Source organism: Phyllostomus discolor, chromosome 12 (genome assembly GCF_004126475.2).
Source record: "Phyllostomus discolor isolate MPI-MPIP mPhyDis1 chromosome 12, mPhyDis1.pri.v3, whole genome shotgun sequence".
Lineage (NCBI taxonomy): Eukaryota > Metazoa > Chordata > Mammalia > Chiroptera > Phyllostomidae > Phyllostomus > Phyllostomus discolor.
In genome coordinates, this window is record NC_040914.2 from 64,847,321 (window position 1) to 64,872,082 (window position 24,762).

The following is a 24,762-nucleotide window of genomic DNA, read 5'->3' on the forward strand; positions in this document are numbered from 1 at the left end:
GCTAACTGAGTCTTTTTTAAAATACACTCTGGCAGTCTCTGTCTTTAATTGGTATATTTAGACCATTTACATTTAATGCAATTATATTGGGGCTTAAATTTGCCTTTCTTTTTTTTTCCTATTTGTTCTGGGCTGTGTATTTTCCAGTTGCTCCTTCATCTTTATTTTTTTAACTCCATATTTTAGAGCGGTTTTAGGCTCACAGCACACCTGAGGGGATGGTACTGAGACTGGGGTATACCCCCTGTTCCCATACGTCAGAGCCTCCCTCGTTAGCAGTGTCCCTTTCTAGAACAGCGCACACGCTACAACTGATGAACCTACACTGACACATCGTAGAGTTCACTGTCGATGTTCCATGTTCCATGGATTTGGACAAACATATGACATGTACCCCTCACTACAGCACCATACAGGGTACTTTCACTGCCCTAAAAATCCTCTGGACTCAGCCTATTAATCCCCTCCTCCTCCCAGCACCTAGTAACCACTGATTTTTGACTGTGGTCTTTTCCAAGATGTCATATAATCGTAAGCATATAGTATGTAGCCTTTTCAGATTGGCTTTTTTCACTTACTAATTGGCATTTACATTTCTTTCATGTCAGTTTGTGACTTGGTAGCTGATTTCTTTTGAGCCCTGAATAATATCCCATTGTCTGTCAGTACCACAATTTATTTATCCATTCCCCTACTGAAGAGCATCTTGGTTACTTCCAAGTTTTGGCAAATTATGAGTAAAGCTGCTATAAACACCCATGCACAGGGTTTTGTGTGGACATAAGTTTTTTACTTCTTTGGTAAACACCAAGAGGCTTGATTGCTGGGTTGTATGGTAAGAGTATGTTTAGTCTTGTAAGAAGGCACCAGCCTATCTTCCAGAGTGGTCATCCCATTCGCATTCCCATCAGCGGTAACTGAGAGTTTCTGTCGCTCCTCATCCCCACCAGCATTTGATGCTGTCAGTGTTTTGGATTTTAGCCGTTCTGATAGATGTGTAGTAGCATCTCGTTGTTTGTTAATGTGCATTTCACTGATGACATTAGATGTGGAGCTTCTGTCCATGTGCTTGTTTGCCACCTGTATATATTTTCTTTTGGTGAGGTGTCTATTAATATCTTTGGCCTACTTTTTAATCAGGTTTTTTGTTCTCTTATTGTTGAATTTTAAGAGGTTTTTATTTTTTTAGATATTTTGAATGATAGTCCTTTGTCAGATGTGTCTTTTGCAAATGTTTTCTCCCCGTCTGTGGTTTGTCTTCTCATTCTCTTAATCATGTCTCTCCATCAACCAGCCTTCGAAATATTCCTTCCTTTCCACACTGACCTCTGCTCTGTATCCAGTCTTCATGTGTAAACGGGCCCGTCCTAAGCTCTCGTCTATCTCATGGGTCGACATCGGTGCCACCCTCTTTATCACTCTTGCCTCGCAAGCCCTGGTGTCTGATGGGGCAGTCCTCTGCTTTACTCTTCCTCTTCAGTGTTTTAACTATGCTTAGCCCTTTGTTCTTCCATATGTATTTTAGAATGACCTTATTAAGAGTGGTTTTCAAACAACTGAAAATGGCGATCCTAGAGAAGGGTTGTCTAACAAAACAGATTTTTCATATCAGTGGAGCCCGGTATCCCTACCAGCACCGGCCAGCTGCAATAAATAGGGTCGTATCAGACGTTTTGTACTGTGTTTTATAAATATACATACACACTAGGGTTGCTACATTCAGTAGAAAGAAAAACAGTTTGCCTAGATAAATTTGAATTTCAGATAAGCAACATTGGGCATATTTATACTAAAAAATTATTCATTACTTGTCTGGAACACGGATTTAACTGGGCATCTCATATTTCACCTGACAGCCCTATTGCACATTTTATTCTACCTCTCCTCTCTCTCTCATACACATGCACACATACTTAATACCATTTCACTAACCACCATATTTTATAAGAATGTGTCACTCAGAGTAGACAATGGAGTTATATATTTTTGTCATTGGAAAACAAACCAAAAAATTACTGTAAGTAATTTTTGAAACAAGCAGAAATTTCTCTTCCACGTTAACCGCCCCAGCTCAAACGGAGCAAAATAAAGATCCTGTCACCCCAGGCTCAGGGCTCAGCCTTTCCTTTAGACCCTCCAGTGGACCCTGCCCTTTGCGCGCACCCAGCCTCAAACAGGTGCAGGGGCTCTGCACGAGGAATGAGCAGACCCACCGAGGGCTGTGGGGAGGAGCAGAGGCTTCCGGCGAGCGCAACAGCAGTTCCTGTTCCCCTCGAGCAGATCCTGCGGACGCTGAAGGGCTATGATTCCTACAACACCCTGCTGCTGCCACCCCGCATCCCTGGGGAGAAGCTGCCCACAGAAATGTACGAGTACTTCAATGAGATGAAGCAGTCAAAAGAGGAGCAGCTAAAGGTGAAATACCTGGAGGCTCTGGTGCAGGATAACGGTGAGAACTCATCTTAGGGACCTGGCTCCTGCCTCTGCCCTGCTTCTTTGAACTGTCCCTGGTGCCAAGCAAGTGCAAGGTGCCTTATGCATTTTATTTCTAACCCTTACAAAATGCTCCTGTTGTCCCCGTTGCATGGATGCACAGAGAGGGATGCATTCTTCTCTCACTGGGATCTAGTGGGGAGTTAAGACAGCAACTGCTAATATAGATCTAGGACACTAGCTAGATACCAAGCCCTGCGCCCAAGGGTCTCACAGGCACAGATGAGAAACTGAAGCACTGGCAGACAAGGTCCACAGTTTAAGTGGCAGAATCAGGATTCAAGCCCCGGTCTCGCTGACTCCAGAGTCCACGGCAGTAACCGCTCAGCTCCACGGTTTCTGTGTGTGTATCTGGGTAATGCAAGGGAACACATCACATATAGTAGAAATCAGTGCCCTCAGAGAGGTAGGAGTTCCCATGAGGAAGAGGTCAGCCCTCCATGGTCCTCAAGCCAAACCCCAGTCTCAAAGCTGGACTGTGCACTCCTAATCTGACCCTTTCTGGCCAGCTGAGTGGTCCCATCATCACCCAGGGGCTCCCTTGTGTGTACTTGAGCATCAGCATTCCTGGAGACCTGTAGGATCCTGTGACTTGTCATGATATATTTCTGCCTGCTTTTCCGTGCCCTCTTCCTGGACACGTACCTCCCTGCTCTTCCTTGCTCCCTTCTTCTGTGTAACAGTCATGTGTGTAATTGTTTTATTCTTGCTCTCTTCTGTATAACAGTCATCACGTGTATAATTATTTTCTTCATACCTGTCTCCACCCCCAGACAAGAAGCCTCCATTAAGGCAGTGGTCACATATTTCCCACTCGTAAGCCCATTGCCTGGAGACGTACCTGATAGGTCCTAGTGCCCAATAAATATGAATGAATGAGTTGAATGGAGTCCCTTTCTCCTGCCCTTGGGCCTGTCTTGTCTCTCCAGGAAGCTAGTCAGAGAACAACACTAGTTTGCCCTAAAAGGAGATGAGAGATGAAGGCTGCCTCCTCCACCCAATCTCTGGGTCATATTCACTGAGCACTATTAGTTTGCTAGAACTTTCACACTGGGTCGCTTAACCAACAGAAATTTATTTTCTCACCATTCTGGAGATTAGAAGTCCAAGATCACGATGTCAGCAGGGTCGTGTTCTTCTGTACCTCCCTCTAAGGCTGTCTTCGCCCTGTGTTCACATGGCCTCCCCTCTCTGAGTGTCTGTGTCGTAACCTCTTCCTATATGAACACCAGTCATACTGGATTATGAATGGATTAGGACATCCATATGACCTTGTTTTAACTTAATTACCTCTTTAAAGGCCCCATCTTCAACTACAGTCACACTCAGGGGTACTGGGGAGTTAGGACTTCAACACGTGAATTTTAGGGAAACCAGTTAAGTCCAGAACAAGCACCCACTATGTTCCAAGCGCTGAGCTGGAGTGCTGGGGGTGGGGGGAAAGATCGATGGGACAAGCCCCGACCTTTGAGAGATCACAGTCAGGAAGGCGGTGGCGGGAAAGACATGTCAACTCAGAACGGCCAAGTGGCCAAGGTGGAGAACGGTGAGCGGCTGTGGCCTACGAAGGACGGAGGACGTCCTGAAGTCGGGGAAGGGCCCTGTCGCTCTTGCCCTCATTACACACTGCAGCTGCGTGTTCCTGTTGCCATTTGACCAATTAAACAATGGCCTAGACGTAGGGGTGTCCAACCTCTAGGTGTCTCTGGGCCCCACTGGAAGAAGAAGAGTTGTCTTGGGTCACATATTAAATACATAGCAACACATAATCACAAAAAAAATCTCATGATGTTTTAAGTAAATTTACGATTTTGTGTTGGGCTGCATTCATAGCCATCCCGGGCCACATGCAGCCCGCGGGCTGTGGGTTGGACACCCCGCCAAAGCCAAGACCCGGGGGTTCCAGGGGGAGCCCAGGAAGGTGGACAGTCTGCTCCCCCAGGCATCTGCACACCCTGCGCTCTCCTGCTGCCGACTGTCCCTCTCCTCTTGCCATTCCACGCCCAGAAGGCCACGGTCCCAAGCCACATCGCCACCTTCACAAGACAGCTGCAGCCTCTCCGGCTCAAATACAAATCCTCAACAAAGAGGATGTCTTGGCCCTGGGGTGGGGGTGGGGGGTAATTTACACAATCACAGCCCTTCTACACACCCAGCGAAACTCTGCAGGACAGGGGCAGTGAGGAGGGTGCCGGGCAGACGAAAGGGTAGATGTGCTTAACAATAACACGCAGAAGTGTTCGTGATAAACTAAGAGGGAAAGCAGGCTACAAATTGGTACGTACAAGTTTGGTTTTGAAAAATTAAAAATTCAAAATATGAGAGGTGTCTACCTCTCCTGTACTGGTATCATAAAATTAAGTTACAATTCCTCTGTCACCATTTCTTTGTCTATCTATATCTCCCTTGGCACTTGAATTTTATAATTTATAGCTCTTCTAAATATTCCAAATTTTCTGGAACAATAATTTTGGATTTTTTTTATGTTGAAAGGTAGAAACTCTCTGAGCAGAGAAATCCACTGCAGTTCTTGTTTGAGTTGGGTAGTCCAGAGTGATGGTAACCAGCTCAGTGATTCTCCTCTTTGTTTCTCTTTCCTTTTCTGCCCCCAACCTCCCTTGCCCCACCCCCAACTCTCATCTGTGTTTTTCTCCTTGCCCTCTGGCAGAAGACGAAGAAATATCCCCGTTGGATCAGGGAGCCTCCAACAGCCTGAAGAGGCCCTCACTTAACCACGGGATCTCTGTCATATCTGACCTGACAGACCAGAATGAGTTCAAGAACAACCTGTATGAAGAGGACGATGATGACAGCCTGGAAAAAATAGTGTTTCAAAGTAACCAAGCATTGTAATGTTTTGGTGCCAGTTTTCTCTGAGCCAAAGTGGGAGGAGTGTTCAGTGCCTTTTCATTGTGCTCCATGAAATACATCTTCCAAACCTTCCAGCACAACTGTGTGTTAATTCTGAAACATGAATATGTCATCATTTATTTAGCCATTTCTCTTAACGTTGCAAACTCTGCTAGCTTCCCACGTAATTTTTCAGATGATTCACTCAAATGGGATTAAGAGTCAAAGAGTATCTGTATTTGCAATCCTAGTAGCTGTGGGCAAATATTAGCCAAAAAGGGCACTTTCAGACAATACAAGGCGGGTGCGGGGTGCAGAAGACTGTGTGTGTCATTTTCAGTCGACGTTTAAACAGAAAGTCGTTCCCATTCCCGTCAGAACCCCTGTGAACCCTGTGTGTCCACAGATGCACATGTGCACACACACACACACACACATTCTTACTTTGCAGCGGACAAGGTACAGAGCACTGACAGCCACTCCTCAGAGGAAGTCGGAGAAATAGAGAACAACCCTGTGAGCAAGGTCATCTCTCGCTACCTGGGCATTGATGTCTCCACAGAAAGCAACGTGACCAACAACCAGAAGGGCATCGCCATCATCATCCACGGGACACCCCTGTCAGGTACGCCACAGCCCCGCGGGGTCGCCCCTTCTGCGTTTACGACGAAACTCGCACGCGTGACTTTCAGGCCACGAGGCTTTTTTGTTTGCAATTTATAGATCAGAGGGTTATCCCCAAACTGTTAAAGTGCCAACCTCAGAGATACAGGACTAGAGAAAGAGCAGGGATACCTCATTTTTAATACATCTGTGAATTATTTGAGCTTGTATTCTTTCTATTATATTATTTAAAAACAAAGGGGGGAAATAAGTACAAACCCTTTGACCCAGCAATGTTGTTTCTAAAACTTTATCTTAGAAAATTAATTAACGATGTGGACAAAGATGAACAACGTGAATGTTCACTGCAACATGATTCACCGTAATAAAAAATCAGGAGCAGCTGAAGCAGTCGTTATGGGGGACTGGTCAGTTAAGCCGTGGCACATTCAGACACTGAATCGCCGTCGCCATTAAAAACAACGTCTTGTACACCCAGGTTCATAGCAGCGTTACTAACAATAGACAAAAGGGAGAAGCAGCCCAAATGCCCATTGACAAATGACTAGATAAACTAAATGTGGTACAGTGGAGTAGTATTCAGCCTGAAAAGGGAAGAAAATTCTGATACACACTACCTGAGTGAGCCTTGAAGACACTGTGCTAAGTGGAACAAGCCATGCGCAGAAGGACCATAACTGTGTCAGTCCAGTTACGTGAGGAACCTGGAGCAGTCAAATTCTGAGAAGCGGAAAGTGGAGTGGCGGTTTCCAAGGACTGGGGGAGGGGCATTATTCTTTAATGGATACAGAGTTTCCATTTGGGAAGGAGAAGAAGTGCGGGTGGTAGTTACACAACAGTGTGAGTACATTTATGCAACCGAACCGTACATTCAAAAATGGTTAAACTGGGGCTCTGGCTGCTGTGGCTCAGTGGATTGAGCACTGGCCTGGGAACCAAAGGGTCACCAATTTGATTCCCAGTCAGGGCACAGGCCTGGGTTGCAGGCCAGGTTCTAGCATGGGGCACATGAGAGACAACCACACATTGCTGTTTCTCTCTGTCTCTTTCTCCCTCCCTTCCCCTCTCTAAAAATAAATAAATAAAATACAATAAATGGTTAAAATGGTAAATTTTGTACATATATTACCACAATTTAAAAAAAATAGTGCCATAGAAGTATACTGAATGAATAGAAAGATGTTCATGATACATTGTTTTAAGTGAGAAAAAATGTCATACTTATTATTTGGAATCTGTGTTAGTTTGCTGTCACTACTGTGAGAGCCACAAACTCAGTGGAGGTCAGAAGTCTAAACCGGGCCAACCTGGGCGGCTTTCCTTCTGGAGGCTATCGTGAAGCATCCATTCCCCTTAGCTCCCCTCGCTTCTGGAAGTGTTCCCTCCAGTCCTTGGCTCGTGGCCTCGTGCTCCGTCTTCGCAGCCAGCACGGCAGCGAGCATCTTCCAGCCTCTCTCCCCTTGCTTTCATCGTCACATCACCTGCTCTGCCTCTGACCCTCCTGCTTCTCTCTTGTAAGGACCCTTATGATGACACTGGGCCCACCCAGGTGACCCAGGAGGATCTCCCCATAGCAAGAGGCATAACATCATCGCACCTGCAGAGTCCCTCCACTGTACGAGGTAGCATGTGCCCAAGTTCCAGGGGTAGGGTGTGGACATCATCAAGGAGTTATTATTCAGCCTGCCATATAACCCATTTCTTTTTTTATACGTAATATAAATAAGATAATTACATGCACATACTTAATAGCCATATGCAAAATTCCCTCTGGATCAGCAAATTATGGGTTTTTTTTTTTCATTTCTCCTATCCATTATTTCTGAATTTTCTGCTTTATTTTCAATGAGCAGGTATTTTGAAATGAGAAAAAAAATCAACACGAGTTATTCTTTAAGCCAAAAGTGTCTTTCTGTTAGAATCAGAGACCATAAGAGCTACAAGACTTCTGAAGACCAACTGAGAGAATCACTCTCTAGGCCGAGGAGAAAACCCAGAGAGGGTGCGTGTTGCCGTACGTAGCACACAGCCCGTCGGTGGCAGAATTAGGGCAGAACCACGGTCCCGGCTCACGCCGCAGGCCTCCCTTCTCTTCTGCTGCCGCCTCTGAGCACACGAGAGCCTTGGAGGCGGGGCACTGGGAAAGATCACTGTACGGGGGCCTCTGCTTTCGAAGTTTCTGGCTAGAACACTGAGCACACGAAAGCCCTGAAATTCAGCCCCCTTTCCTCTACAGGAAAGTCCGCCACGGCAGCCAGCGTGGCCAAGCACTACAACGCAGCCTGCCTGAGCATCGACTCCGTCGTGCTGGAAGCCATCTCCGAGGGCAGCATCGCAGGGCTGCGGGTCCGAGAGCTGTGCATCAAGGCCGCCATAGAGCAGTCCATGCGGGAAGGAGAGGAGCCTGGTAAGGGCCGTCTCCCCTGACCTTCTGCAGCCAAGTGGCCGGCACCCCACTGCTAACACCCCTCCTCTCTCTTTCCCCCACTAAGCTTTTCTCCCACAGCTCGGTTGAAGTCTGATTGATAACATGCCGCTAGCTTAGTAGCCCGGAGAAAAATTCTCTTCGCCCGGTATCTGCGGCTGTCCTGGCCACCCAATACTGGCACTCACGTGGCACTTCGGGGAGCAGGACAGTGGGTAACACGTGGCCCGTACCTTTGGGGGCATGACACCCAGAGAGGAGCAGACATGTGCGCATTCAGAGTGGAGGAAAAGAACACAACAGAAGTGCTGGCTCTGTGAGCTTGGGGTGGCTGGGTGCCAACAAGTGTGGTTTGGGGACGTATTCCTGGAAGTGGCCTTTGAGGGAGCCCAACAGTATCGATAGGCAAAGACAAAAACAGGGACATTCCCAACAGAGAAAGTGGGGGAGCTGACTAGAAGTGGGAAGGCAGCTTGAGGCCAATTGCAATTGACCTTGATGCCAAAATTAGGAATTTGGATTTTATTTTGAAGGAAAAGTGTTGTGTAGTTTCCATCTTTGGGGAAAATGGTTGGAAAGTAGCTCCTGCAGTGTCTGGTGGAGGAAGCCAGCGATGGACAGGCCTGGGCAGGCCGCCCCGGCTGCCTCTAATGCAGCAGGGACTTGAAGCAGTGGGAGGCATCCAGGGTGGTCACACCAAGATCGCCGCCCTCAGACACCGGGAAAAGTGACATCGTTTACCAAGACAGGGAAGGTGGGAGGAGGAGAAAGTTTGCTGGAGAGGAAAAGTAATTGGGTTTTTGAACCCATAGTAGTGAGGCCTGGTCGAAACTCAGACCTGCCAGAGGTCAAAAATCCTGGGTGCACCAGGTCATCTGAAGGCCTCCGGGCCAGGAGAATGGCGGCTCAGTTGGAAATATGCTGAAGCAGAGTGCCTGCTGAGAGCCGAATTATTTTTATAGAAGTACTCATAACGCGACACCATCCCCAACAGTGTATGAGGCCTGCCAGTTGATGAAACTGGCTGGGGCTTTCGGGCATGCCCCCTCCTCTCAACACCTCTTCCTGGGGAGCTCAGGGGAAGGACTCTGCTCAGAAGATAAGAGAAATAGCTCTGTAGTTATATAGGGAGGAAAAACAATTCTCCCTCTGCCCTTCTGAGTTCTCAGCTGAGACCCCTGTGATTAAAGAAAAACAGATTAACAAGAGGAAACAAAGTTCCTTAACACGTGTACTTCACGTACACATGGGAGACACTCAGGGGAACATGAGCGACTCCAAGTTGGCTTTAGAATTCAGAATGAAATACCAGCGTGAAGGGAAGGGAGAGGAGGCACGCAGTCCTCCCAAGGGGCCAATGACTGTGAGGACCAATGAATGGACCTCAGGGAACTGGGGGGAGGGGCGGCAGCCTGCCCAGGTGCTGGTGACGCCAGCCCTCCCCTGGGATAAGAGCCCGGCTTCTTTGGTTGATGAAACTCCCAGAAAGGGGCTTTGTGGCCGTCTGAGTTCCTTTTGCAAGGCTGTCTTTAGGCAGATCAGGGAAGTTCAGAGGAAGCCCCCTGTGCATTTGCTGCCTTTACAGCTCGAAATAATCAGTATTCCCAAGCCGTGTCCAGGAACTCCAGAGCCCTATTTCTGGGTGGCATATTCTGCTACCCTTCATGCTGAACTATAGCTGGACTATAATCCTGATTCTCCTAGACTTTTGTTTCCTTTTCTGTCAAACTACATGTCACCGAGGTCTTTGGAGATGTGTTGGTCTCCTGTGACAAATCGTGAGTTCAAGCCCCCTGCCTGAGAACGTACTGGCAATCTGCAGGCAGAACTGGGGGAGTCTTCCTCAGCAAAGTGACAGGTGCGGCTGCCAGAGGAGAGGAAGTCAGCCCAGAAGGTTCCAGAAGGAGAGGGGTGGGATGGACAGGGCAGGATGGGACCTTGGGGACACTTCCAGTGTAGGAGGAGGTTGTGGAGGGGAAGCCGGGGCGTGGAGGCCGAGAGGCAGAGCAGAGGCCAGAGGGGCGGGCAAGCAGGAGCACAGGTAGCGGGAAGCCCAGGCCGCAGCAGAGAGCGGGACGAGAAGGGCTTTCGGGTCTCTCTGTGGGTGCGGGCACCGTCTCAGCTTCGTTTTCCTGGTAGCTCTTATCACTAGTGAGCGTGCTATTTCATTTACTCGTTTTATCACCTCTCTCCCCCAGCTAGAGTGTAAGCTCCTGGGGGCAGAAATGTGTGTTCGTTTTCTTCACTACTGTATACCCAGCACCCAGAATGGTGTCTGGCACATAGTAGATACAGAGTAAAGATTAAAGATTTATTTTTAAAAATGTATTGAGTCACTAAAAGAACACAATTGGAGATTGCTGGAAATTCCAGTAGAATGAACCCTGAGAAGAGGGCTACTGTAGTTCACAGTGCAGAGGTCACTGGTGACTTTGAAGAAAACCCTTTTAAGAGAGGGTGAAGCCCGAACGCACATCCGCAGTTTGCTGTGGAATCAGCAGGCTGTGGCAGGCAGGAAGTGGGGCGGCAGGAGGCTGGGGTGCCGTTGCCAAAGCCGAGCCTGGAGGGACAGGGGTGATGGGGCCCAGACGCACACAGGACCATGTGGGTCTGTACCTGGAGCAGAACTTGGGCACAGCTACTCCCCTGATGTCATCGGACACTTTGCCCACCCTACCCCCAGTCCTCCCAGGCGCTGTGCGAAGTGCTTGTACCTATAATCAGGGACCAGGGAGGGGAGGAGGGAGCCACTGGAAAAGATAAAGCAAAGCAAAGTATAGTGAGAGCTCGCAAGGGCTTATCAGGGGAGAATCCCCCAAAAAACAGAGTTCTCTTCTGGAAGGCATGCCCCTTATAATACAAGCTTTCCCCAGTAGGTGAGTGTTCTAGGAACCCATCTGTATCAGTGAACTAGCTGGCATTGTTGTGAGAGGCTGCGTTCAGCTTCAGCGAATTTGTTTTTGGAGACTCTTTCAACATGTTTGCCCATGTCATGATGGGTGATTTACGAGGGCACCTGCCCACACTGCACTGAGTGTTCAGCAGTTTTTGACCAAATCAGCATGACCCCTGTGCCCACCCTCCCTATTCACCTGATCTCACCCTGAGCAACATTTTTTTTGTTTCACCTGATGAAAAAAGTTCTAAAAGGGAAATGTTTTGCCCATGTGGAAGACGTGAAACAAAAACCAGCAGAAGCACTAAAAGGCATCAAAATCGACAAGTTCAAAAACTGTTTTGACCAGTGGAAAAAACATCTTGATAGGTGTACTGCATCAAATGGGGAGTACTTTGAAGGTGACTGAAGTTTAAACATACAGGAATAAATACACAATTTTTTATAAATAAACTCCAGGTTTGGGGAGGTCAACAAGGAGCAATAACCTGAGTAACAAGTCTGCCCAAGAGCTACAGAAGCATAGAAGTGGCCAAGCCTACGGCCTTATCACCATGTCTCAGGCCCCAACAGCGTCTGCTGGACCCCCTTGCTCCTCCGGGCACAGGCAGTCTGTCCTTGTAGAGCCGGGGCCCAGAGGGCACCGTGAGACAGGACTTGCCATTGCGGATGGGAGGCTGGGAGGGGCAGGAGTCTGTCCTCAAGGCCCAACGCAGTCTAACAGGAGTTTTTCTGAACAGCCGTCATGGAAACCTATAAATAATTACATCAGCCACTGATTCTGAAGGGGAACTTCTCAGTGGGCGAGGGTCCTTAGGAGTGATGATCTGATTGGAAGGAAGGCCAAAGGTGTCACGAAGAAATTAACATGAAAGCCAGGTTTGCCAACAGGCACACTATTATTAATTAGCCTGTTTGTTCATTTGGGCAGCTCTGCTGTGGAAGCAAGAATGAATGCCCTACCCAAGCTACCCACTGGCGTCCCCACGGCCTGGAACCACAAAAGGTCAAGGGTTAGATTCTGAGGGCAGGGCTGTAGTGTACTGCAGTTCCAGAAATGATTGCCCTCTGGGCTGGAAGAGAAAGTGAGGCAGATTCATGTGAGATCTGAGCAGTGAAGAGCCCTGGACTCCAGGCCAGGCTCTCCACGGGGCCATCATCATCGGGTCCTCAGTGGACAGAGCCTCTTCTCTCAGCTCCGCTCCCCATCCCCCCTGTTATTTCCTTATCATCCTATGGTGACCTTTAATATAAACCCACTCTCTCTGTGTAGCCCAGGAGCCTGCTTTGGCCCAAATTTCCATTGGACCCCTACAACTGAGCACCGAGACCCTGGGCAAGTTAACCTCAGAACCCACCCTGGTAACTCCAGAAACAAAAGGCGCAAAGCCTGTGCGCGGGAGCTTGCTGATTGGCAAAAGCAAGGCAGAGAGCCACGCCTCTGGGTCTCAGAAGCAACAGCATCAGCACCCGCCTGAAACACCACAGGTACAAATCAGGGCCCCCCGGAAAGAGGTTTGGGATCCTTCCTTCTCCCCATCTTCCTTAGCACCCTGCAGCTGGGTCAGCACAACTTCATTCCTATGGGTGCCCTCCCCAGGCAGGTCTGAGCGCTGTCCCCAAGCCACACCCCCCGAAGGGAGGTTCTCCCAGCAGGTGTCTAGCAAGTGACTGTCACAGTACATGCACTGGGGCACTGGGTCGGGTGCTGGCAACATGAAGGTAAATCCAATTCTCTGCACTCGAGCTGCACGGAGCGTCTGCTGAAGCACATGACCACACCTTAACACATTTGCAATAAAATGAGATTGGTAACAAATGGGTATGTAAAAATAATTAGGTTAAACCATAAGTCATGTTTAAAAAGCCATAGAGAAGGTCAGAGAGTTTGAGCCACATACCCAGAGACTTTGAGAACAATCTTGGCAGAACAGCAGGTGCTGAAGCCAAAGACAGCGGACGGACAGCCTTACCCTCCCACCGCCAAACCTACCCGACAGCCCTCTGGCCAGCCCCGTGCCCTGCCTTCCTTGCAGCTGGGCCCCATCCCTTCTCTTTCACTCAAGACCTAAATTCCTGCAATTGTCTCCTCTCTCTACACTTGTTTTCTTCCCCCATTAGTTGTTGGATTCTTCCCATCAGCATCTAGGCATGCTTTATGACCCCCGATCTTTAAAAACTAGGTTCCTGTGACCCCAGGTTCCCCGCCACTATTGCCTCATCTCTCACCTTCTCTCCAAAGAATTGCTGCATGATCGCCTCCTGGTCCTCAGCATCGTTCTCCCTTCACCCGCTCCGACCAGGCCTTCGTCCTCCCCACTTCACCCGTCACTCTCCTCAAGCTCACGGGCATTCATCTGGCTAAATCCATTGGCCGGTTTTTTGTCCCCATCTCCCATGATCTCTTGGCAGCTGATAACCCCTCCTTCTAGAAAGGCTTTCCTCACTTCGCTTTCAGAATGGCACACTTCTCCACTTTCCCTCTGTGTCCTGGATGACTCCCGCGCCATCCCCCCAGTGCCTCCCTCACCTTACTAGTAGTGCCTTCGCAAACTAGTTTTTCAGAGTAGGCTAGGACTGAGTCAGCTGGCCTTCTCTTTGGTATCTGCCTTTTCTTTATCGGCAATCTAATCCAGTTCATTAAATACTTAAATATTTTCTTCATATACTTCCATGTTGTCTTAAATATTCAAATAAAATATTAAAATACCTCAGTATTTTCATTATGCTTATAGCCCTCAAATTTGTATGTCCAGCCCTAGTTTCTCCCCAAGCTTGGGTTCACTTGCTCAAATGATATTCAGTATCTCTATCAGATGGCTTAGAGACATTTCAAGATTTACATGTCCAAAAAGTGGTTTTGCTCCCTCCCCCCGCAAAACAAAACAATACCAGAAGTTGTTCTTTCCTCCATCTTTCCTTTCTTAATAAATAACTTCACCCTCTTTCAGTTTGCTCAGTTCAAAACTCAAGGAGTCATTCCAGAAGCCTCTTCTCCTTTCACCTCCACCTCAGACCCTATTGGCTGCACTTCCGAAATCCGTCCCTTATCAGCCGCATCTCATCACCCTCGCTCGCGCCCACCCCAGACCCTGCTGCCATCATTTCCCACCTTGGCCACCAAGATACCTAGCTCACTAGTCTTCCTGCTGCCACTCTTGTTCCCTCATGCGGCAGGTAGAATGCTCTCTTAAACAATCCAAGTCCCATCCTCTGTCTGCCTAAAACATGCCAACAACTACCTATAATGCTTGGAATAAAATCTAGACTCCTTACTGTGGCCGGCAAGCCCACAAATTCTGGCCTGACCAGGTCTTTACTGTGAAGCCTGCCCAGCATTCCCATTGCTCACTCAGTTCCCATCACACTGGGCTCCCACGTGCTCCCCAAACACCCACAAGTCCACTCAAGTTGTGGGAGCTTGCTCTTCCCTCTCAGAAAGACTCTTCTGTCAGGATTCTGCCTCCTTCTTTCACCTTATGCAGGTAATGTGACAACCCTTTCTTTTTATTTTTTGTGACAATTCTTTCTAAATAGCCATTGTCCAGCTCTGTCATTGCTCTTTGTCCCCTCACCTGGACATTTTCTCCCTGGCACTCATTACTGTCTGAGATTGTATTATTGATTTGCATATTTATCTGTCCCTCTTCTGTCTCCCCCACTTGAATGTAAGGACCACACTGGCAGCAACATTGTGAGACTTGTGTGTTGTTGTGTCCCCAGCACTAGAGGGGACCTTGGCGCATAGTAGCTGCTCAATGAATATTTGTTGAATGAATGAACAAATGGGTGCTTTCAGTATATACATAAAGCACCTTGTACAGAGCTCCCTCTTGAAGCCTATAGCAATTCTTTAAGAAAGACAGGAATATTCCACTTTATACTGCAACCCCCATTTTACAGATGGGGAAATGGGGTCCAGAGAGAGTATATGGTTTTCCCGAGGTCACATGGCATGTATGTGTAGGAGCTGTTGGGGAACCAAGCTGGATTCTAACTCCCGGTCCTTCTCCCACCAAGGTTTCCTCCAGTCCCCTCCCCTCGGGGCCAACGCCGCGCAGGCTCAGTGTCAGCCCCAGTGTCGGAGGGGACACCGGGCTCCTGAGCTGTGTGCTGCCTGAGGAGCTGCTCACCCAGATCCTGACTGAACGTATACAGGTGCGTCCACACCCATCCTCGTGAGCTGCAGGGCTCACACACCTTCCCCCGCTGTGCTGGGGCTCTGAGCCATCCCCCACCCACAGCGGCTGGGAACCCAGGGGCCTCGGGGAGGAAAGACGGGTTTCCTCACCCTCACCAGTCATTTATTTGTCCTTGTGACAGCCTGTGTTTGTCCCCCTGCCGACCCTGGCTAGTCTGCTGCCAGAAGCTACTCACCTTAAAGGGCCAGTGAGCAGAGGTTAGGCATTCAAAAAAAAAAAAAAAAAAAAAAAAAAACAGAAACAGAGTCAAGGCACAGACTACAGCAGTGTTTTTAAAACTATAAGGTGGAGCCATTATGAGTTAGAGTTTGAAGACATCTTAATTGCAGTAAAAAAATGTTTTAATATGTCATTAAGTGAGAAAAGATTATGTGCTATATGATTTCACTTGCATGTGGGTCTAAAGAATTAAATACACAAACCAAACAAAACAGACTCACAGAAATAGAAAGCAAACTGATGGTTGCCCGTGGGAGGGCAGTTGCGCGCTGTGGGGGAAGAAGGGGGGGAATTAAGAGGTTCAGATTGGCAGTTACAGAGCAGTCACGGGGATGCGAAGCACAGCTCGGGGAGTACAGTCCATAGTATCGGAATGAGTGTGCACGGCGCCAAGTGGGTGCTGCAGCTACAGGGAGAGCACCGTGTAAAGTAGATAAACATCTAACCCCTGTGCCGTGCACTGGAAACGAATACAAATAATACTGCATGTCAACTGTAACTGAAAACCTAAAAAAGAAAGAAAAGCAGACTATGAAATAGTACGTAAAGCACAATTACGTTTCTATAAAAAATGTATGAATGTGTATTATGCCCATAATAAAAGCTCAAAGCACTTGTAAACTGTAGTTGTCTTTAGATAATTACAGGTTTTTAGTCTTCATTTCTGAATTACTATACAATGACATATTGCTTTTAAAGTCAGAAACTCAATAGCTGCTTTCATTTTTTAAAATTCGTATGTGTCACACAGTCACAGAAAAGACCAGCAGGGTTGGGAGGGCACCACCTAAGCCTGTTGGCTGCTCGTGGTTTACAGGGAGCTGAACTGCCCAGCAGGCCCCACAGCTGTGTTTGCTTTGGTTTTTGCAAACTGGGACACAATATTAATTGCATATTTAATATAATAAAATTGGACTTGAGATTCCCAAAGAGGAGGAATGTCACCACTGGAAATGACTTACGTAAAGTTTGGACTGCTCCTGCCTTCAAGGCGCCATGACTCGCAACTGATCTGAGCAAGGTGGCCCAGTCAGTGTGCAGGTGTGTCGGGAACCCGGGTGAAAGGCCAAGAGTCCCTGGAAAAGCCCGAAGGAAGCCAGGAGAGCTGCGCCACTCAGAGCGCTGGTCTGCCTTGAGAGAGGGAGCTTGCACTGCCTCCTGCATCTGCAGTGTTTTGCTACAAAGAAAAGGGCAGAACTGAACTAGGCAGCGTATTTAGTGATGTAGTTGACTCGCGTTCTGGCACAGGGCTCTTGTCCTCTCAGGCCCTGGCAGGAGTCAATTCCCGGCACGTGATGGCCGCTCTGCACCACACTCTGAGGGACAGTGTAGCGCAGCAGGGACTGTTCTTCAGTGGTTAGTGCGTGTCTCAGAATCCTTATACTCCAAGGCAGTGACGCCACTAAGAAAGACAGAAATGGCCCTCTGCTACCTCCGTCTCTGCTGCTCTCGCCCTGTGCATGAGGACATCTTCCCTCTGCCTCTTTCTTCCCTGTATCTCCTGCATCTTCCCAGACCCTCACTTGTAACATTTAGTTCCTTTTCCTTATTTTTATAAAAGCAGAGCAAATCTTCCATGACTGATTAAATATTTTTGTTTTTCTTCTTTATAATGACACCTTGAATTGAGCAGGTAGATTAATGGTGTTTTCATGGGGGCTTGGCAGGTCTGTAGAACCAACTGCAGCACCGGTAAAAGCACCAACAACAGACCAAGCCTCCGTAAAGAGAACAGATGGTCCCGTGGCCATGGTAACTGCCTTTGCTCTCTCTGGTTTCAGCTGAGTGACTGCTACCAAGGGGTGGTGTTTGATGGCCTCGAGACACTCTTTGCTCGGAACGGGGCTGCTGCCCTCCTCTGCCTCCTGAAGGCCTTTGGCAACCGGGACCACATCTACGTCCTCAACATCGCCCAGGATTACGCGACCATGAAGGCCCAGGAGAAAGCCAAAAAGGAGCAAGAAGGCAAGGCCCCATACCCTCCTGGACTGTTCTGCACAGGCCCTACCAGGTCTTCCCTTTAAACGTGGCTTTTGCCTTTTAAAAATGCTTCCCTGCCATGGTAACGCGTTGAGCTTCAATGACACTCTTACCTTTGCCATCCCCTCGGGGCCCCACCTCTGCCCCGGGCGGTGGCTGGGAGTTCCTACTTTCTTTGACTTCGAGTGTGAGGGAACTGAGACAGGAGGGTCCTGCTGAGAGATCGCAGGACGGAGGGTGAGCCTAGCTCTTCTTGGCAGCAGACACATTCCTCTGTCCCCCAGTAGCTCAGTGTTCACAGTCTTCTCTGGAATCACAGCTGACCTAAGGGCACATGTCACAGGGCCCAGCTTGAGGCAGGTGGCAGATGGGCGTGTTGGTTTTGTTCAAGGCAACTGTGAACGCCCTGTAAAACTAGAGGTGCTGCTAAACTTTTCAAAACGACTTCTGCATTTTAGCCCTCTGTATACTGCAGCTGACCTTCTGTACACTGTATTTTTTCTATATATTTTATTGATTATGCTATTACAGTTGTCCCATTTCCCCCACTTTACTCCCCTCCACCCTCCACATCCCCTCCCACCCGCATTCCCCCCCTTTAGTTCATGTCCATGGGTCATAAATATAAGTTCTGTGGCTCCTACATTTCCCATACTATTCTTGCCCTCCCCCCTGTCTATTTTCTACCTACCATCTATGCTACTTATTCTCTGTACCTTTTCCCCCTCTCTCCCCCTCCCACTCCCCTGTTGCTAACCCTCCATGTCATCTCCATTTCTGCAATTCTGTTCCTGTTCTGGTTGTTTGCTTAGTTTGCTTTTGTTTTTGTTTTAGGTGTGGTTGTTAATAACTGTGAATTTGCTGTCATTTTACTGTTCATATTTTTACCTTCTTTTTCTTAGATAAGTCCCTTTAACATTTCATATAATAAGGGCTTGGTGATGAGGAACTCCTTTAATTTGACCTTATCTGAGAAGCACTTTATCTGTACACTTTAGATGTCTGTGAGTGGTGCATTGCCCCCATTCCACAGACGAGGAAAATGAGGTCAGAGATACCGAAAGTCTTAATTAAGATCACTTGGCAAATTAGTAAGGTCGGTGTAACTCTAAGGCCTTTGCTCCCCCCCACCCCCCGTCATTACACCAGTGGCCTGGAAAACTTTTTCACTGATTTGGAAAATAGATGCACATAGAGTATTATTAAATAATAAATTCCCAGTTTAGTCAGAAGCAGACCTAGCAAATATTGGCCCCCAAGAGAGAAGACGACGCGGTGCCCGGGAGGCAGAGCCTCGTCTGACCTGCGCTGTCCACATGGCCGCCCTCCTCACTTGGCCTTCCCTGCTCTTCCAGGGCACGCTACACCAATCATAATGCTTTCCCAGCAAGGGGAATTCTTATAACACGGAGCTCTCTTCGTTCTTAAACAGAACTCCAAGGCTGTTTCCTTATATTCTCATCCAGAGAAAAATCATTAGGAAGAATGTCCCGGCAGTATCTCCAGCAGTATTTCAGCCTCCGGGTTCCTAGTGTTCCAATAAGCTCAATTCCCCGTAATGATCAGCTTGAAAGAAAGTCTCTTTTCATTTTCTCAATTATCTGTGGATTGAAGTTTTTCACAGTTGCAAATAGGCTCATCTCCCCTGAATCATCTGCATTTTGAAAAAGCCCAGAGAGAGCGTGCAGTGACAATATTATTGTATTAAAATCTAATTTTTATTGAACATTTGTACATGTGCCAGGTGCTGGGCTTTACATGACTGCTCATTCATTCCATCCCCACAGCAGCCCTGTGAAGGAAGGTTCTTGTTGGTGTCTGTTACTTTCCTGTGGTAAATGCTGGGGAAAGGACTCAGTGGGCTCAGGTCTCTGAGCCCAAAGCAGAAACAAGAATGGGAGGTGAGAGCGCTGTGCCGTGAGGTGTGGACGAGGAGCGAGTGCATTTGTGCTGAGTGTGAACCGCACTTCGGGGTGTGGAATATGCCGCGTGTGGGAGACAACCCCTGAGCTCTGTCACCCTGAGCTCTCTGGTGGTGGACACCCACTGCAGGTCAGGTCCTCAGTGGTAAACAGACCACCTGTCACTGTGGTGACACAGCACCACCAACGTGGTGACTTGAAACAATTCAGACAGTGTCTCATGGTTCCAGAGCTCCGAAGTCCTGAAATCCAGGCATCGGCAGGGCTGCACTCCTGTGGAGGCTCTAGTGGCAACCCCCCACCCTTCCCTTTTCCACTTTCTAGGGGCCTCCTGCCTCCTTGGCCCGTGGCCCCTACCCCGCCACCCTCCAGCGTTGGCTGCTGTTGTCACATCTTCCCTTCCTCTGTGTCATCGCCACGTCACCACCTCCGACTGTTGGAGGTTATATTGGGGCCACTCAGATAATCCGAGAAAATCTCTCCAACGCAAGGTCCTTGACTTCATCACACCTGCAAAATCCTTTCAGCCACACAGGGTAGCATAGTCACAGGTGCTGGGATTAGGACATGGGCACATTGGGGCCACGATTCAGCCTGCCGCAGGTGGAGGCCCGTGGTGGGCCTGTGTGGGTGCAGGAAGTCCCACCGCAGGTGAGGGGTGCTGCCGCCACACCAGCCACCTCTCACCGTCACAGACCCGGCGCAGCCTGTCTAGGCTCAGAGCTAAGCCATGGCCGGTTCCCCCAGCCAAAGCTTGTGAGTGGCTTTTCCTCACCTCCCTGTCTCTGTTCCCCCCGTAGAGAACAAACGCAGGGAAGCGCTTGAGAAAGAGAAGCAGCGTCTCCAAAACATGGACGAGGAAGAATACGATGCCCTGACAGAGGAAGAGAAGCTCACGTTCAACCGGGAAATTCAGCAGGCCCTCTGGGAGAGGAAGAAAAGGTGGGAATCAGGGGCTGCCCCCAGCAGAAGCAGTGCCCTCAGGAGCAACTTCTACTGGGCACACAGCCCACACTGGAGGCCAGGGTCCTCCTCCAGGAAGGCAGCCATGGCCACGGGAGACCCAGGATGGCCAGCTGAGAGCAGGAAAACATCTTGTCCGTCCGGGGTGCTGGTTGCTGCAGCCTTTCAGGGCTTCCCCAGTTCTCCTCTCCTTCCTTCTCTCTGGGGGCCGTTTGGGACAAGGGGAAGGACTGTGCAGTGTAATGGGGGAGGGACTTTGGCCCCAGTGCTATCCTGGAGCTTCCACCAGCTTCCCCTGACAACTGTCCCCTAGGTGTGGCTCTTCTGCCTCTGTGTTCAAGTGTCTACCCAGGGGCCACACTCTTCACGTGGGTATGATGGTTGCTCCCCAGAACTCAGCCATTTCTCCTCCTTCCCTGGCCACCACCTCGGCCTTTGGTGGTGCTGTCCATCCCCTGAGGTCTGGCTGCTTCTCCGACTTGATTCTCGGCCTCAGCAGTTCACCAGAGTCCTTGAGCCAGCCCCAAAGCCAGCACTGTCAGCCACCTTCTGGGCCCATCATTGGGAGCACACAGGAATGCCTGGGTCCCCTCCACACCACCTAGGGCCCGGGAGTCCCCAGGGCTGCTATCTCAGGCTGTCAGATATAGTGGCAGTGGGACATATGTCCTTGTTGCTTTCAAATGTGCTGGGGGGCAGGGGGTTCTATTTCCTACCGCCCCCCCCCAGGCTTCCAACATTGGGTAGGACAGAGCCAAGATACCTGCCTACAATTTAACCTCTTTCTGCCTTCTTCTGTCTCTAGACTCCCTCCCACTAAGCCCAAAGAGCCCTTATGTCCTCTCTGCCCCTGCAGTATACCCTCAGTTCTTCTCCTGCTTGGTCCATTATAAAGTGCCCAGTTCTCCAGAGGTATGAAAAGCCTGGCTTTGGGATTTCAAAGGAATCTCTTTTTTCTCATGCAGGCCATCGCCTCTAGGCATGCATCTCATGGTGGACTTAGAAAATGCAAATCTGATCTTCAGGGCTCAGCAATGACTTGTGTGTGCTCCCCGCACACGCACTTGAAGCAATGAAATCATGATGAGTCAGCTTCAGTGGGTGGAGTGTCACAGCAACAGGGAACAGCCAGGGATTCCTGGAGAGGAAAATAGATGGGTTTTGTGTTCTCAGAGATGCCCAGCCTTGGTGCCCTCGCTGCCATTAGCAACAGGGCAGGCCCAGCTGAATCCATAGCAGGAAGGGGAGGAAAGAGAGAGGAGGAGAGGACTGTGGCTCTCAAATCCAGCGCCGTGGTTCCAAGCTAGCGATGGTAGAGACTGCTGTTCAAAACATCATGTCTTGTTGCCTGACCATCGAACACCAGTGTAGGAAGCTGGGCCTCCTCTTTACTGATATAAGAACAGTCTTTGAAAGCTGCTTTTAAAATGTGCCAGCATCAAGCTTATTTTCAGCTTTGGCCTTGCTCTCCTTGGAAAAGAGGTTGGAGTAGAAATACAGATTAATTGAGAACTCTTAGTTGAGCTTCAGTTCGTCAGTTTTACTGAAAGACCATTCAAAGATAGATGTGAGCCTCCCTTCCCCTCCCTTCCCTTCCCTTCCCCTTCCTTCCCCTTCCTTCCTTCCTTCCTTCTTTCCTCTTTTCCTTCCTTCCAAATTACCCAGCTTTCTTTTGTTCCTTCTTCTCGTGCCCAAAGCTCTGCCCTAGGTCTCCCAACCAGGCAGGGAGGGGCTCAGGCAGCAGGCCTCTCAACTCCCTCTTCTTTGCCTGGTTTAATAAAGGGAGCTGGAGAGATTGGCAAGGGAGATGCAAGAAAAGAAGCTACAACAGGAGCTTGAGCGGCAAAAAGAAGAAGATGAGCAAAAAAGGAAGGTCAGAAAACCAAAGCTAGGACCAGTGAAGGAGGACTCGCCCCTGAAGAAATCCCAGACGGCAAGCCGGCAGGTAGCAGCCTTCGCTTGCTCTTTACCAAGAGGCAAGAGCGGAGGGACCAGCCGTTGTAGCCAAGCCCTCAATCCAGCACACTTCCCCTCCAGAACATTGACCTAATACTACTGGTTGGATTTACAATGGAGCAGATGGTAGGAGGACGGGGACCAACGTCTGGTGAACACTGACTGTGGGCTAAGTCCTGGGCTTATGCTTCATGTCATCCTGTCATTTTTGGCATCCCACCCACCCTGTGAGACAAAGACAGGAACTTTGCCCGAGGCTTAGAGAGATGAAGTCGCAGTTCCAGGATTTCATCTAGTTACGTCTTCTGACCACAGCCCTTGCTCTTTCTACTGCCCACTGCAGTCCCCCGGACAGTGCTAAATAAGCTAGTGGTAAAGATTTGCCCCCAGTAAGCTACAAAGTTAACGAAGCCCCTGTGTTCAACCAGGAGCTTATCCTTAACAACAGTCAGGGAAGACTCTCAGCATAAGCTCATCCTTGCAGACAGGTACCAACCAGTGTATCCACCTGCCAGGTTTAGGGATCAGATCCCTGTCCACAGTGATGGAGAAGGGGCAGAACAGCCAGAGCAACCCCCGGCAGGGGGCCGTCCTGGCTGAGGGGTGCAGCTGTCTGCTGTGCATGGGGGCCGCTTCAGCACTGTGAGCTGTGACAGTGAAGCTAAAGCCAGACTGCCAGACAAGGTGCAGACTGGTCCCGGCAGGGGAGCAAGACACAGTGACCACAACGTCCTTTGTCCTCTCCCAAGCCGCCTGAAAGCAGGCGTAGAGCAATCACGTTCGGTGATCTTTTCCTATGGGTCCTGCAGAATGCCGGCTCTCAAACAAGAGTGGACAGCAAAGTCACCGTGTACCATTTCCAAATTTACAGACCTGCCCCAGCCAGACCTGTAATGAGGAAGGACCACAGAATGGGTATTTCAATAAAGGTCCCCACGGTGACTCGCCGGCACAGCCCTAGACATGGGTCCTGGAGTCCTGTGAGGGCTTCGTACAAAACAAAATGTCCTCTTGTTCTTTTTAATGTAATTTGCTCTCCCTTAAAGAACTGTTTTAAGTGTATTTTATTTGTTTTGCCTCCTAGACTCTTACTTTTTCCAAACTAGATGTCAAGATGGACTCAATAGAAAGAAAAGTGTCCGAGAGGGATCCAGTAGCGTCTGAGAAGGAAGAACTGGCCAAGAAGAAAAAGAACCAACTGGCAGATAACCTTCTGGGGGTCCCTCTTGCCCAGGAGCAAGAAGACAGTGAAGCGGACCTCCTGAAGGAAGCCGACAAGCCTTTGGCCCAAAAGTTTAAGATCTACGAGTTGACTCTGAAGGATATCCAGAGCATCCTCGCTTACTGGGACCGGAAGCAAGGAGTTCAAGTGCATCACACTGGGGCCGATGACCTGGCCCACGAGGCCAATGACCAGCGCCAGGTTCCATCCACGGGGCGCAGAGGCCGCAAGGACCGGGAGCGGGAGCGCGCGGAGAAGGAGCGGGCTGAGAGGGAGCGCCTGGAGCGGGAAAAGGCCGAGAAGGAGCGTCTGGAGAAACTCCGGGCCCTGGAGGAGCAGAGCTCTGGAGGAGAGGGGGACAAGGAGGAGGACCATGAAGGAAAGAGGGACCTGGGGGTGCCATTCATAAATATCCATATACCCGACCTGGAAGGCTCCAGCTGGAAGCAGGCCCTGGAGACTGACAGGCTTCCCAAAGTGGATCAGGTGCATACCCTTCTCTGGGGTGGGGGTGTAAGAGACCAGTGAGCAGGGACTGTGCTCATCATCATAGAGGGGTTCTTTCTACCTAAAACCCGTATCCCCTAATTCCATTAACCTCTGGTGCCCCCTTGCACAAGACACGAATGGCTCAAAGAGCCTTTTTGTGCATGGTGAAAATCCATAGAAAGTTCCACAGATCCAAATTATTGCACCTAACCTCATAAAAAGCCACTTGGAGGGCTGATGGTACGGTGCTGCATGCTGGCAAGGCTGGTGTACTCCGGGGTAAAGCGAGGGGCTCAACCACTCTAAAACCCTTTCCCACAGGCCTCCCTCCATAACAAACTGTGCCATTAGATCAGTCTCCTGTCCCTAAAGACAGAAGGTTTTGCATAACCAAAAGCCACCTTTGGCGGTGGTTTGCAGGGCGCGGTTATGATAGCCTTTTGTCCAAGGACAAGCTTTTTCTATAAAACACCAGAAAGCAGATGTTTTAGGCTACAGATTATACAGTCTCTGTGGCAACC

The 24,762-nt window shown here is 49.3% G+C and overlaps 1 protein-coding gene across 4 annotated transcripts in view; it reads left to right on the forward strand.

The window, feature by feature from the left end:
- Window positions 1–24,762, forward strand: part of HYDIN (HYDIN axonemal central pair apparatus protein) — a 291,357-nt gene that overhangs the window by 197,170 nt on the left and 69,425 nt on the right. For 3 of the 4 annotated variants that reach the window (XM_036012178.1, XM_036012180.1, XM_036012179.1), the window contains exons 35-44: window positions 2,281–2,449; window positions 5,162–5,329; window positions 5,795–5,968; window positions 8,204–8,374; window positions 12,562–12,776; window positions 15,309–15,446; window positions 17,491–17,674; window positions 20,412–20,553; window positions 22,357–22,519; window positions 23,615–24,238. In XM_036012178.1, coding sequence (XP_035868071.1) covers window positions 2,281–2,449; window positions 5,162–5,329; window positions 5,795–5,968; window positions 8,204–8,374; window positions 12,562–12,776; window positions 15,309–15,446; window positions 17,491–17,674; window positions 20,412–20,553; window positions 22,357–22,519; window positions 23,615–24,238 — 2,148 coding nt within the window. Of the gene's footprint in view, window positions 1–2,280; window positions 2,450–5,161; window positions 5,330–5,794; window positions 5,969–8,203; window positions 8,375–12,561; window positions 12,777–15,308; window positions 15,447–17,490; window positions 17,675–20,411; window positions 20,554–22,356; window positions 22,520–23,614; window positions 24,239–24,762 lie in introns of those variants that run through there. The other variant, XR_004900055.1, reaches the window with a different exon arrangement.